We start from the raw sequence: 15,468 nt of genomic DNA on the forward strand, positions 1-15,468 counted from the left end.
AAATTATTTGAGAAAACAGGATTTCTCTTTCTTTGGTTACTGGGAAAACTCTTATTTCCTATATTGTAAGATCCTTAAGAACAAGAATCTCCAGTCACCAACATACCTTTACTAAGTGTAACAGAAATGCGGCACCAGAAATGCGGCTAGTGCAAATTAAAATTTTCAGTAACTGTAAACTATTCACTGAATTTCAGAATATGAAGACTATAAGATCCCTCATCAATAATTTCTACATTGATTAGTTAAGTTATATTTGAATACACTGGGTTATATAAAATATGCTGTTTATTTAACCTGCTTCTCTTTATTCTTTTTATATTAAGACTACTAGAAAATTTAAAATTACTCCAAAAATGAATATATAACATCACTCACATATGGCTCACTTCATGGTTCTATAGGCCACCAATGGTACACACCACAGAGCCCAGACGGTGCCCTACTTCTAATAGTTAATGACTGAGTTCATGACCAAGTCTGAAATAAGTGAGCAGCCAAGTCAATAAGAGCTAATGATTGGACAAAAATCTGTTATGTTAAAAAAAAATCCACCTGGGTGTGGTGGTGGAACATTTATAATCCCAGTGACTCAAGCTGAGATAGGAGGATCATAAGTTCGAGGCCAAAGTGGACAATTTAGTGAGATCTTGTCTCAAAAAAGAAAACAAAACAAAACAGAGGGTTGGGAGGTAGCTCAGTGTAGGGCACCACTGGGTTCAAGCCCCAGTAGCACAAAAAATAAGCCAACAAGCAACAACAACAGAAAATTCTAGACCTTGAAGTCAGAAATTTGGAACTATAGGCTGGCAAGAGTTTCTTCAGTTTTGATTAGAGGTTTGTTATGCATGATAACAAATGTTAGGCTAACTCTTTTAAGAATTAGGTAATATATTTGTACTATGATTTAAAACTCACCACTTGGGGGAAATAGGCCACCTCTCGTGTAGTAGTAACACCCACTAATATTGTTATATGTAAAAATCAGGAACTTAGCTGCATATACAGAAGGGCTATTTCCACCCATACTGTAATAAACTGTTTTCCTGAAGAGACTTCTCACAGCTGAAACTAAAACCTTAAAACTCTAGTTAGCTAAACTAAATAATTTATCTCATGAGGGTGAAATAAGTTAAAACTAAAAGGGAAAGAAAACAGATATTTTCCTTTTCCATACCCAGTGCATCATGAAGATACTGTTGTCCCACTAATTTGAGGTATTCCTCAATGGATTTGGTGGCAATGGTGTTCTCTCTGAAGATCAAAACATCGTGCTCTCCACAACGATCCACCTCAGACATCACCAAGTCGGTCAGAAAATCCTGGAAGAATAATGTTCAATCAGGCAGAAAGTAACTGAATAAATAATATACATTAGAAGAGACTAGCAAAATATCTGACATCCTGGAATGCAGCTCTAAAACTTAAGCTACCAGATTCACTGAAAAGAAAAAAGGCACTCAGGAGAAAAATCTTACGTATCACTACCCCTAAGTTTAGAATTTCTTCAGAGATTTTCCATTGTACTTTTGAAAAACATCATAATTCTAAATGCAGTATGTCAGTGTCTATATTTCCTGGTATCTATTTTCCAGCCTCATCTACCAGGAATCTCTACATTCTGTTCCAGCATTAGCATCAGGGGCCTTTTCTTCCTCTTCCTCTTCCTCTTCCTCTTCCTCTTCCTCTTCCTCTTCTCTCTCTCTCTCTCTCTCTCTCTCTCTCTCTCTCTCTCTCTCTCTCTTTCTTAAGGTCCTTTCATAACACCAAATCTTTCTAAATATAATGTTCTCTTTTCACCACAAAGCCTTACAAATGCTGTTCTCAGTTCTGCTCCACTCTCACCCCCTTTGTCATAGAGCTAATTCCTGGGATCCTTGGGCTCTTAGTTTACACATAGTTTCCTCAGTGAAGACTTCCCTGACCAACACTGCTCCTATGCTTCCACTAATCAGGTCTCCTTGCTCCACACTCCTATAGTAAGTGCTACGTATCTTTTTGTCCTCTGTACTTCTCATTGCAATCTCACATTTATTTCTGTAATCATATGTTTTCATATGATTCATGTTTTCCTCAGAAAACTGCAAGCCCCATGAGGCCAAGGATAGGGTCTGTTTTTGTTCACCACCATATCTCTAGCACCTAACAGTTTGTGACACATAACAAATGTTCAACATATAACGTCAAATTGGCTCACAGTATCAACATGGAATTTCTTGAATTCATCACTTGAACTCACTTTCTAGGCTAACTACCCATATGTCTGCCCAATCACCCATTCACCCACCCATCTACCCATCCATCCATTCATTCATCCATCCATCCATTCAGAAGGGCATGAGAAGAAATAAAGCCCTGAAATAACAGTCTCTTCCTTCCTCAACAGTCTTAAAAGAACCTAATGCAAAATTCAGTGTTTATTATTGTTCAGTTGGAAATGTGATAACATCAAATATTTTAAATGTTAATATTTTGAGGATATTTCAAGGGCTCCCAATCAAAAGAGGGAATATGCTGATTTATAAAATTAGACATTTTAAACATTAATGCAATTTATTCTGGAGCAGGTCAACAATATATCAAGAATGGTGAACTTAGGAATCACCTTTAAAATTTATGGTAAGGGGCAAAATGAACTTTTAATGATGATGGCAACATTCTGTGTCTTGATTAGGTGGTAGTTTCAATAGGTACATAATCTGTCAAAACTCACAGAACTTCTGCACTTAAAATGGGTGTCATTTATTGTACATAAATTGTATATTATTTGTTTAAAAAAAATCTCATGTACATCTTGAACCTTCAGCAACTAAGAAGTAGAAAGAATAGATCCATAAAATTTCTGACTCAAAATTTCAATGACACCTCACCCCAACTCTTAAACGTTTTTTTAACAACAGAAAGATCAACATTTTGAATCAGTAAATTTAACCATAAAAATTATAATCAGCAAGAAGATAATCAGTTAAGAAACTAAATATCTAACATATTGATACATTCTGACTTATATCAAGAAATTTTAATTGCACTTTATTTTACTGTTTGGTTCTAAATAAATCACTGTAGGAGTGAACATCTATGGATTTAAAATATAATCTTACCATGACCAGTTTGCTTATAATACCTTGGAGACTCAGCCCAATTAAGATTTAAAGGTCGAATAACATAAATGTGACCGATAAGTCAAAGACTCCATTAACTGGTTGTTGTTCTTACAATTAGCATATTTCTTTTTTTTTTTTTTTTGACTTTTACTTTTGTATGGGATAAAATGAGATAAGGCTATTATGAAACAGCCACCAACTGTATAACATCCCTTGGTATTTTTATCCCAAATGAAGATTTTAATCCCATGAGTACTCTTGCTAACACCCAGCACGCTTCTTGAATACCTCCTTTTGTGCTTAAGGGCTATAGACATCCGTTAATCTTAAAATATAGTGGGGAAGAAAACCACTGTATGACACTTTAGAACTAAAGATAAGGAATCTGAACACACTGTGGGATTATCATGTCAATCATACCATTTATTTTACCAGATAATAAAGAGCTGGTTATGGTATCTGTCTTTCATGAAAATGGACTTTTGAATATTTATTGGTTCCTCCATTTTATATTTTAAGTTTTATAAATCCTATATTTTCTGAATCTAAGAACTGCTAACAGGTTCTTTCTTAACTCTTATTTCTCCTTTTCTTTTGTGACCAATAACAATGCACATTTCTCTAATTTGGATCTCCTCAGCATCCATATCTTCATCTCTTTGTAGACGTTAGAGAAAAGCTTTCAGGTATAGGTAATGCAATTTCCCTTTTCCACTTACCTTGGCTCTGCCAGTACTTTGAAGAATGTGCACTAAGGCACAAGCCAACTCCTCTTTATTTCTCACACTAATTACTGGCTCTAGGACAGAACACAGCATGGTATAGTTGCTGGTGACAAATTCTGCAAATTCTTTGTATTGCTCCATAGGCAGAATGGTGATAGTTTGGAAACGTGACTTAATCCGAATAGAAGGTCCCCCAGTCTTTCCTTTGTTGGGTGTAGGTGTACTCACTGGATACCACTTTTCTACAAATTGGCGACCAGTCACGCTGGCAGTGGGGATGTTGACTAGCCCTACATAATTATTCTTGTCCTTTTTTTTCTTTTTTTCCACATCCTTATAAATGTGAACTGTGATGCTATGAAGAGGTGGAAGGCTGTAGAATTCAAAGTGTTCTCCCCAGAAAATATTGTCTGCTTTGGTCTTGCTGGTTGTACGAGCAAAGAGGGTATCATCAAGGCACAGTTCACAGAAATATTTCTTTTTAGGGGCAAGATCCTTGGCTTCGATGATCCATAAACGGAGAACATTTTCAGCTCTTCTGCAGTTGTCCTACAAAGAGGCAACAAAATTGAATTTGTGAGCTGATATCTCAAAAGAACATTTTCCTCTTAAAGTGATGCCGATCATATACTCTATTAAGAGTAGACAACAAATAATGAAATTATTTGCTATCTCATTACTTTAAGATAGTAGCTAGCTCAAACAAGAATGTCTTCGAATCTTAGGGAACCACATATATTCTATTTAACTTGTGATGAAAAAATTATCTTGTAATAGTAAATTCTCATTTAGCCAAACTAGTAGCAACTGGATTTGTTTCTATAAATATAAAACAGATGTGTAGTTAACAAACTTGTGTTCTAATTCCACTTCTATTATATACTTGCTTCTGACTTGGGCAGGTCACTTAACTTTTCTGAGTGTTCTTATCTACACTGGTAAAATCATAACAATAATATCTGCAGTAAAATTATTTTTAGACTGAAATGTCATAACAGGCACATACACTTAAAAACTGTTAAGCTTTATAAAAATTAAGATGTTATCACTGCAGCTATCTTCTATCAATTTAATGCTTACAAAGTGGGTTTTTTAGACACTCAAAGTCACTATTACCTTATTTGGCTGAACTGTCCTTCGAAGGTTTTCCATCCACTTATCTCTCTCTGAAGCAGAGTTACAACTGAAGCATTTACTTCCACTTAAGTAGGTGACCTTCAACATAAAGATTAGAAATAAGAAAAAGAAAGTAAGACTCTTTTTTTCCTAGTTATATCATTTAAGAGTTAGGGATACATCTGAACCTAAAATACTGCATGAAACTAAAATGATCTTTGCTAGTGGAAGTTCATTATGTCTAAATCTATACCTGCCTTTTGACTTGTTCTCAAGGTAGCATCCACACCTATTTCCAGGTATGGAAACAAAGGCTATTTAGAATTCAGCTGACCTAGGTTCAGAAAATTCAAAATAAAAATCTTTCAGGCCACATCTTAAATTATCTGCAAATGAGTAGTCTCAATTCTGTTAAATAAGTTAATAAAAGGAAGAGAGTTTCACAAAACAGTTTATCAGCTTTCTCAAATCTGCCTTTGCTATAATATTATAGATTGCTACTAAATGAAATTAAAGAGAGTGAATAATATTGTATTACTGTCTTTGGAATCCATTGCTCTTCCATAATTCAACCAGCTAGCTGATTTCCAGTCATTTATTAGGTTAACCTGACCACTACCATAACTATCCTTTAAAAATGAAACATCCTGGGCTGGGGTTGTGGCTCAGAGGTAGAATGCTCACCTCACATGCGTGAGGCACTGGGTTCGACCCTCAGCACCACATAAATATAAAATATCGTGTCTACCTATAACTAAAAAATAAATATTAAAAGAAAAAGGGCTGGGGTTGTGACTCAGTGGTAAAGTGCTTGCCTAGCATGTGTGAGGTACAGGGTTTGATTCTAAGCATCACATATAAATAAATAAATAAAGATAAAGGTCCACTGACAACTAAAAAAAAAATTGAAAAAAAAAAAGAAGAAATATCCCATCTATTTGCCTACCACCCAACACTGGGCTTAGTATACAGTCTGTTAAATTGAGTTCCATAAATAAGGACAATTTCAATGATTTTTATTAAAAAGAACATTAATAAATGACCTGCCCAAATTGCTGAAGTTTTCTCACACATTAACTCAATCTCAGGTCATAATCATGTAAATCAAATTAGATTATATGTTCTGATATGGCAGGTACTTGCATGGTGTGTCTGAGTACCTGAAATGTGGCTGATCCAAATTGAGCTGTGCTGTAATTATAAAAACTTCTGATTTTGAAGATGTAGTATTAAAAGTAGAATATAAAAATATCTCATTGATAACTTTATATTACATGCTGATATGAGAATATTTGGACTACATAAAATTTAAAATTATATATGTAGCTTACATTATATTTCTTTTGGGCAGTGTTGGTTCATAAGGACAGGAACCAAATATCTTTCAATTTCTACAATATCTAGCATAGGACTCAATTAAATTCTAACCCTAATAATTACTTACACAATCTCTCTCTCTCTCTCTCTCTCTCTCTCTCTTTCACACACACACAAACACACACACACACACAATATTCACATTTAACATGCAAATAGTCAAGTGTTTAAATTTAGCTGGGGAAGGAGAAATTACTTTATAAAATGTGATAGTCTTATTTTCTGATGAAGGGCAATTTGTTCATTCAAGAAATTAGGCACCTACAATGTGCTAGGGATCAAGCTAGGTGCAGGGGATTATAGAATAAAGACATAGGCCTTGATCTAAAACTGCTTATATTGTAACTAAAAAAAATATTGAGTCAAATTCCCCCCAAAAAAAACATTAAAATTGGGACTTTAGGGTTTCAGGAGAAAAATAACAACATAGTAGGTATCATCCTTATGAATACTAAAAAATTTAACATTTTAGTAAGCTATTGTTAGTTCTGTAACCTCTGCTGAGATGTACTAAGCACCCCCTCCCCTTTTCTTTTTGGGTGCTAATCTAGTGCTCTACCATTGAGATAAACCCTCAACCCCCAACTTTTTAAAATGCAGGCAAAGGCCAAAGGAACGAAATGTTAGCATTAAGAACTTTAATTATAAATGTAATTTGTTTAATAAATTACCAATTTTCCTTTACAATTAGTTAATTTTTAGCAACAGAAAACCAGTTAAAATCATCAAATCAGAACATGACAGTAATGAAATCATAATGTTACTGGATAGAAAATCTTACTTTTCATTTTTTGTTTTTTACCTCAAAGCAGAAGTCTTGCCCAAGGATGCTGCTATGAAGTGGTTTTACTGCTACAGGCTCCCCTCGACCAAGATCCAGACATTCTACTGCGCTGCAGGGGCTCAACAAGGATTCATGAGAACGTGACTCTTTCAGTTTAGGCAGCCCACGAGCCCTAAATGTAGAATATATTTCAGGTAGTGTTACCTTGGCCAACAAGGAAATGAGGGTCTAGTGCAATGAAGGCTTATGAAAAATGAACACGTATGTAAGGACAAAAGTAAAGGAGGAAAAAATTAAAATTCTATAATAGTAGTAATCATATTCATATGGCACACATAACCATACAACCATGTGAACACGGACATACTTTTTTTTTTTCAACAAAGCACAAAAACAATAATTTTACTAGTCTCAAAGGAGCTCAAAGCTCCTCCACAAACATTATTTTTTAACCTCATTCTTATATTGGAAGATGCAGAAATCTATGCTATTCAGGTTATATCTCCTCTTAAAGCACTGACAAAATAGTGGTTGAACCCTCATTTTGTTTCTTTTTACTCTGACAGAATAAATACACACACACACACACACACAGTGCCAAACTTTTTAGCATAGGACTCCCTCAAAGGGAGATATCCTGATTTCCACCTCAATGTGGAATTCTTTTCTGGCAAGGTTTTACTTCTATCCATGCTTCACAGTATAAATGTGAATAACACATAAAATGCCTTGAAAAAGGTTCTCACCATGAAAAAATATGCCCAAACTCTTTCATATAGAAGAACAGATCTTTGTTGACATTGTTCAAATGTTCTGGCTGATTTTATTTCCTAGTTGTTTTAAAAAAGAATGTGGGAATCATGCTTCTTGTCACTATAGGAGTTGGTATTACAGACTTTCCTCTTGAAAGAATTAAAGGAGTGAAACAATATGAAGTATAATATTGCTGAATCCAGAACTGAATGGTTATGCAGTTTTACTCAATAATTATAGTATTTATTGACTGAAACACCCAGAATTAAATACACGTATTTCAAGTAGAAGTACTAAGAATAAAAAGAAATGCCTGTGTAAAGACATTTGTTTTTGTAAAGTACACTAAATAAACTACTTCATTCATTTCTTAAAATAAGCAGGGTAACATTAAATGGAACTGAAACACTAATGCCAGTGTAGTATTTAGTTAAATTACAAAGTTATACGATTCAAGAAACTAGCATTAAAGACTGTTCTTTCTCCATTTCTATTTGTTTCAAACTCTGTGAAATAAGAGACATCTAAAACTACCAGGACTTTATTAGTCCATTCTTTTCTCCCTAACAAAATCAACTGCCATTTAAAGATTAGGCTGAAAAAAATGTGTGTTCTGATATTCAGCAATTTTTAAAGTAAAGAAGTTCACATTATATATCCTACTAAGAAGGCAAGGTAAGCATAAAAGGTACTAATGCCATAATGTATATAAAAATATAATACTGTAATAGTTTCACATTTATTTCTCTTTGTGCTTCTGAGTAAGACATTGACATGTTTGTAGTAATGTGCTCCAAATATAGCACATCAATTATAAATAAATAAATGCTAAATTTTTTTTGCTTTAATTATATCATATAACCTTTCCCTATATGCTACACGAAGCCAGGGTGGGGCAATGGGACACTACTAACATCTTTCTTAAACAAATATAAAACAATTTCAATCCATCTTTCTCAGAAAGAGTTCCTGGAGGGAAAAGCCTCTCATGTTTTAGGGGTGAGCATTTTACCAGGAAAGATTAAGTTATATTGTAAACAGGAGGAGGTATGCCCAAAAGCTAACCTTTACTTTTTAAATTCTCCAGGAAAAGTTTTCAAAAACACAAAGTTATTTCAAACAAAATAAATGTCTACCTACATGAAACAATTGTACAGCCACCTGGTGGTGCAACCCCAAATCATAGCGATGCCACATGTCCAATATAGCAAGTCACTTTCTGAACTACATCTCAGAAAACGATTCTCTGTTTAGAAGACAGAAACCAATAGAAGATGGTTTCCCTGCTGACTTTGGTTACTGATACCATCTTTGGATACATGCTATCCACCAGGTGTTATTCAAGTCTTCAACAGAAGCAGAACAGAAAGGCAAACACTGTACAAGAGGTCATCTTCATCCAAATGCTGCAGGACAAGTAGTATGCCTTCCTCTCTTCCTTCAGGCTACATCTAGCCCCTTGGGTAACACAAACAAGGTACCTGGGCTCAAGGCTGGGCCTGTTGCCATGGTGCTACACCTATAAGGAGATTAGAGCTGGAAGGCAGCAGGAAGAAGCTTCGGCTTGAAGGACACAGAGAGCATGCTCTGCAAACTTGGCAAAGGTGACTATTTTAAAACAGAAAGGAAGGAATGTTGAAGCCCCTACCCATTTCCATTAACAGTTTTCAGTCAAAGCCGGTAGAGCAGAAACTGAGGCAACTCCGGGGGTAGAGGAGAATCTCATATATTAAAAATTTGATTAGGAACAAATCTAATTAGCTTTAGCTTGCTTCATATATGATTCTTACTCTCTCACTAGTACGTATTTCTACATTCTATCTTGCAAGTAAAATCTTTCTCTCACACTTCTGTTTCCTCTAGCTTATTGTTTCTAGTGCTTACCCATGAACTTATCTGGGTTACACATATGTTCTTCTTTCAGAGGAAGGTGGATAAAATTATTTTTTCATTGTGTTTTCAATGAAATCTAACTTCCAATAGCAGCCATAAACATATTATAGTGACTGTCTGGAATTATAACTCAACTCTTCCTAATTACTGAAATTTCAATTATTAATACATAGTTCAGAATCTCCCATTGTTCAGTATGTGCATATATACCCACATGAATCAAAAGCCAAATTACTCACATGTTCAACATTACTATTGAATAAATAAGCAAGCCCTTCCTGAATTAGGAAGACAGTGTCAAGACAGAAGTAATTCCCAGTGAAGCAAGATTACAATAAACAGGAAAATGGAGTAGCCTGGGAATGGCTCAGGGTGGTGGTGGGAAGCACTTTCTGTGCAAATATTTTGATATAAAAGCATTGGTAACGCCCAAGTCTTTACTTTTTCTTGTATCTTCATATGAATTGATTTTTCTTTAATCTACCATCTACAGAGTTAGAGCAGCCATGTGGCACCACAGTTTACTCCTCCAATGGAAAATAGAATTTAATGGGAGAATAATGAGTTTAAAACTAATTTTTTTCCCAGTCCATTCTGACATTAGGTTTCATTAAGAAACCTAATCCAGCCTCAAAAGTAGATGTAAGTCCCTCGATCCCTGGCCAGGTTCTTTTTCTGACTGAGTCCCCTAACCCCTGCACCATCAGCCTAAATACCATATAAGAATAATTCAGGGGCTGGGGATGTGGCTCAAGCGGTAGTGCGCTCGCCTGGCATGCATGCGGCCCGGGTTCGATCCTCAGCACCACATACAAACAAAGATGTTGTGTCCGCCGAGAACTAAAATAAATGAATATTAAAATTCTCTCTCTCTCCCCCTCTCTCACTCTCTCTTAAAAAAAAAAAAAGAAGAATTCAGGGTTCCAATATGACTATTTCTTGATTTAACTGGAAAATTGCTTCCAAGGGGGCAATTTTACTTCTAACTAAGGAACACCACTTACATTTCTGTTTTAATGTCATCAGCACCATGAAAATAAGGGTTAAATATCTAATTGCTTTGCTGTTGAAGATTACCTGCTACTTCTGACCTATTTAAGAGATAAACTACAGGGCAAAAGAGGCTTTCTGTTACTACTATGTTGCTTTAACCCTCATCCCTATCTGAAATCAGTCTTAAAAAAGCTAAAAGTGAAGGCTGGGGAACCAACACATCCAACAGTAGATACACTAATGAAGGAAAAGAAAAAGGAGTAAAAGAACTCTGATTAGTGCAATTTAAAATAAAACACAGCTGGATTTTTCTCAGCTTACCCATTCAATTTTTTAAAAAGCCACATTCTCCACCACCCTAGCTCCAATGATGCTTGGACTTGCTTGCTCAATCTGCTACGTGTTTACAGAATCAGTTCCAAATTTAGGAACTGGGAAACTTTTAATTAAAAATGCTTATTGCCACACAAAATCCTGGACTCAGTGCAGGTGAGTTTCTGCTTGGCTTGGCAGTTATGATTCCAGATGGCTTCACTGAATTCCAGAAGGGACAGTTTAGATAGCAAGGCAGATACAGCAACATACCTATGTTTTAACCAGTTTGTATTCCTAAGGCACTCATTTTGTTTGAAAATTTCCCAGGTAGTAATGAAAAATATTCAGTATCAATAAATTTATACGTAGTCCAATAAGGTTTTAAAAAATTGCACTGAGATCTTATTTGGGAAAAATGTAATTATACCTGCTCTCCAGATTTCATTTTTTCCAATCAGGTATTTTGCAAAAGTAAACACTGTAAAAATTTTCCTCCCTGGACTGGGGTAGAGGAAGTAGGGCTCATTCACAAGAGTTCTATTGTGTACTAAAAACCGCATCTTCCCTGAGGATTTCGATTTATGGTTTATGCACTGCAGGTAAAGCCAGTATAGTGTCCCTGCTGCTCATGTTACTTGCTGATTTTTATGTTAGCTTAAAAATATACACCACATAAAAAACTATTTATGGAAGCACAGTCTATGCTGCAGATCTTCCTCTCCCTGCTCTCAGCCTCCAGACAGGATGGTCTAATGAGCTCAGCTGCTAAGGATGAAGAAAGACATTGGTCAGCCTGAAATTGTCACTTAAAGTGAGCAAATGCATGGTAAGAAAATTTGTCATCACAGAAAAAAATGATATCCCATGTACATGTAATGAAGGTGAATGTAAGGAGCAGGATTATAAATATTAAAACATGTTCTGGGAGTAGAAAATTCTACTTTCCTCCAATATGACCGACATTAGGGAACAAATTCTTTATAGAAACTGCACTATATTATAATATGCTTTTTTTGGCTCTGAAGTTGCAAATGGATTAAGATCTACTAGTACCAATTATATAAATTGAACACAACTATACTGAATTAAAAAAACATGAAATCAAACTTCACTCATAATCCAACTCAATGAACATATTTAAGAGTGAGTGAAAAGACTTAATACTTTTTTCTTTTATTGAATTTAATTGCTAGAGTTTTAATTTCACTATTGCCTTAAGATTAAGGTTTAGGGTGAAAGATTAATAAAAGAGGAAAGAACTAGAGAAGTTTAAAGACATTTACATTTTAATCATTAGTTTCTCATTAGGCTAATAAGTGAATTTCTGTATAGATCCATCTATTTATCCAACAGCTACTTGCTATGTACTGCACATAGGCGTTCTACTAGAGGTAGGTGCAAGAAACACACAAGATAAGAAGAAAGGCAGGGTCCTGATGCTCACACAGTTTATATATAGTCTAGAGAGTTAACAATGCCTTGTAGTACAATGAAATTAGACTTATGAAAAAGAATGCAAAAGAGGCTCTGTGAGTATTTAGGGGATCTTAAATTGGAGGTTCAGATTAGATTTCTTGGAGGAAAAAGTTAAGTGAAGTTGTGACCTTCAAATCGATGGACTTCATAATATGCAAGTGTCCTGCCAAGAGACCTAGGTGGAATGGATAGCATGTGAAAAGACCTGTAATAAAAGTATGCAAAGCCTGGTGTGCTGAGACACTGAAAGAAATTCAGAGTGCAGCCTTTGTGTAGTATGGATGTGGTGGGGACAGGTGGTTGGTAGGAGAGTGGTAAATCACGAGGGCTGAGAGAGATCATGATAGGACTTGTAGTAATGGGCTTTTCAGTTTGATCACAACACCAGGGGATGAACATATGAAGGTTTTGGGTGGTAGGAGGGGAATGATATGATCAGATGTGTATCTTAGCAAGACTACTCTGGCTAAGGAGAAGAGAAAGAAAGGGGTACAAAACGGAGAGAAAAAGTGAAAGACTAAGAGACTAGTTCATAGATTATGGTAGTAATCTAAGTAAAGATCATGAACTAGACAGACAGAAATGGGTAAGAAGTAGATGAAATTAAGAGATATATAGGACGAAATTAGGCCTTGGTGACTGCAACGTTGTCAGCGTCAGGGAGAACTGTAAAATCAAAGATGACTGGTCATTTCTGTCCTGAACCACAGGATAGAAAAATGGTAATGTCCTTCATGGGAATAGGAAATATGAGGCAATGCTGGTTGAGTTGAGAGTAGAAATGAAAGCAAGTTTTATACAATTTGGGTTTGAGGTTACTGTGGCAGTAGATATGAATAGTGAAAGAGGACATGTGGAAATAACCTGAGAAATATCAACATTTAAATCTATAAAACTGACAGAGATTGAGAAATACGAAAGAGAAAAACTAGGTATTTCAAGTATCATAAAAAACCCAGAGATGAGAGGTCTCAGAGGCGGAAGACTGTCCACTATTATAGAAAATCAAGTGTGTTAAGAGACTAATACTAGCCCCTGGATTTAGGAATTGAGAGGTAATTGAAGACTTTTACAAGAGGAGTTTTTAGGGAATGGAAATAATGACAAATGAAATTGCACTGGGTTGGAAACAAAAATAAAAAAAAAAATCAAAAAACCAGATGGGATGTGAAAAAATGGAGCAAAAACAATTCTGTCTGAAAAAATGGCAACAGTGAAATAGCTAGAGGGAAACTAAAAAAAAAAAAAAACAAACCAAAAAAAAAAAACAAAACAAAACATGCTTTAATGTTTTCCCCTAAAACAAGAAAGTGTTAACACTTTTGGTAAAATTCAAGAGTTCAGAAGGATAGATGGCAAAGAACAAATAAGGGTACCCTTTTTGATCTCCTATAGAAAATGCCATTACTAATTCCTATGAATTCTTCTAGAATTTTTTTAATATAGGCAGCCCTCTCTCGCCCTATTTATACATATACAAAATTTTAGAAATTATGTGTTTATTATAGGAATATATTAATATATTCATATGTATTTAAATATATACATATGCATATATATTTATACATATGTACATTTACATTTATATTTATCACAAATGGGATTCTACCATACTTCAAATAAATTTTTTATTAGAGCTTTATGGTTATACACAGTAGTTGGGTTCATTCTGACAAACTCATACATGCATAGAAATTGATTTCGGTTCATGATTTTTGACTTCTGTCCACACTGGAACACATAGACAGAACTTGTCTCTTTTTAATGAACACATGATTTTCCTTTATATTGGCCTTTAACAGTTTAACCAGTCCCTGAAGACAATCTAAATTTTTCCTTTTTTCTTTTTCTTTTGTGATTATCACCAAAGTTTAAAAAAGTATCTTAGTACATCTATCTTTTTTAAAATATTTTTTTAGTTGTAGATGGACACAATACCATTATTTTACTTATTTATTTTTATGTGGTGCTAACATCGAACCCAGTGTCCCCATGTGCTAGGCGAGCACTCTACCACTGAGCCACAATCCCAGCCCTAAGGTACATTTATTTTTATGCACATGTGTGTGTATACACACACACACACACACACATATATGTATACGTTCATAGTTTGAACTTTCCAATGTGAAACTGCCAGATCAAAGGGCATATACATTTAAAATTTTGATATTAAGGGCTGGGGCTGTAGCTCAGTGGTAGAGTGCTTGACTAGCATGAGCGAGGCACTGGGTTTGATCCTCAGTACCACATAATTATAAAATAATATTGTATCTATCTACAACTAAAAAAAAAATTAAAAATATAGATGTACTAAGATACTTTTTTAAACTTTGGTGATAATCACAAAAGAAAAAGAAAAAAGGAAAAATATCTTCCATAAAAAATTGGTATCCATTTAAAATCCTATCAACAGTACATGATTCAATTAGAAACTTCAATGGGATTTTAGATGATAAAGAATCCTTAATTGACCCATGACAGTAACCTGGTAAGAGAAATTCTATAATTTATAGTCAGATTATATTGATTAATTAAGGTATGGAATTCAATAATTTCTGAGTTGTCACTATAACCAAGTATATATACCATATTGAAAAAGATTGTTCTATTGTTATTACCTACAAGTCAGTTTTGACATTTTCTATTTCAGGTTAATGTTTACCATTTCCTTAATAAAATTGGCATTGTGCTAGGAGACAGGGATACAAAGATTATACCCTTGAGGAGCTTCCAATCTTTAGCAGTAAACAGAAATATGAAAAGATACATTAGCATTTAGTTCAATAATTGCTGCAGTCTGGCTGGGCACAAATCATGAGCCACTCAAGCAGGAACAAACTTTATTTCCGAAAGCCCCCCCCTGTTGGGTGCAGAGCAGGCTGAACTGTGTTGTCTGCAGGGCAGGCTGAACAGATGTTGGCTGCAAGAT

General features: G+C 34.9%; 1 protein-coding gene across 7 annotated transcripts in view; it reads right to left on the reverse strand.

The window, feature by feature from the left end:
• Rasal2 (RAS protein activator like 2) overlaps positions 1–15,468 on the reverse strand; it is a 361,482-nt gene that overhangs the window by 44,512 nt on the left and 301,502 nt on the right. For all 7 annotated transcript variants that reach the window (XM_046430001.2, XM_046430002.2, XM_046430004.2 and 4 more), the window contains 4 exons: positions 7,125–7,278; positions 4,946–5,044; positions 3,824–4,378; positions 1,178–1,322 (listed from right to left, as the gene is read on the reverse strand). In XM_046430001.2, coding sequence (XP_046285957.1) covers positions 1,178–1,322; positions 3,824–4,378; positions 4,946–5,044; positions 7,125–7,278 — 953 coding nt within the window. The remainder of the gene's footprint in view (positions 1–1,177; positions 1,323–3,823; positions 4,379–4,945; positions 5,045–7,124; positions 7,279–15,468) is intronic.

Source organism: Marmota monax, unplaced genomic scaffold (assembly GCF_021218885.2).
Source record: "Marmota monax isolate L192 unplaced genomic scaffold, Marmota_monax_Labrador192_F-V1.1 WCK01_AAM20220418_F8-fsc00055, whole genome shotgun sequence".
NCBI lineage: Eukaryota > Metazoa > Chordata > Mammalia > Rodentia > Sciuridae > Marmota > Marmota monax.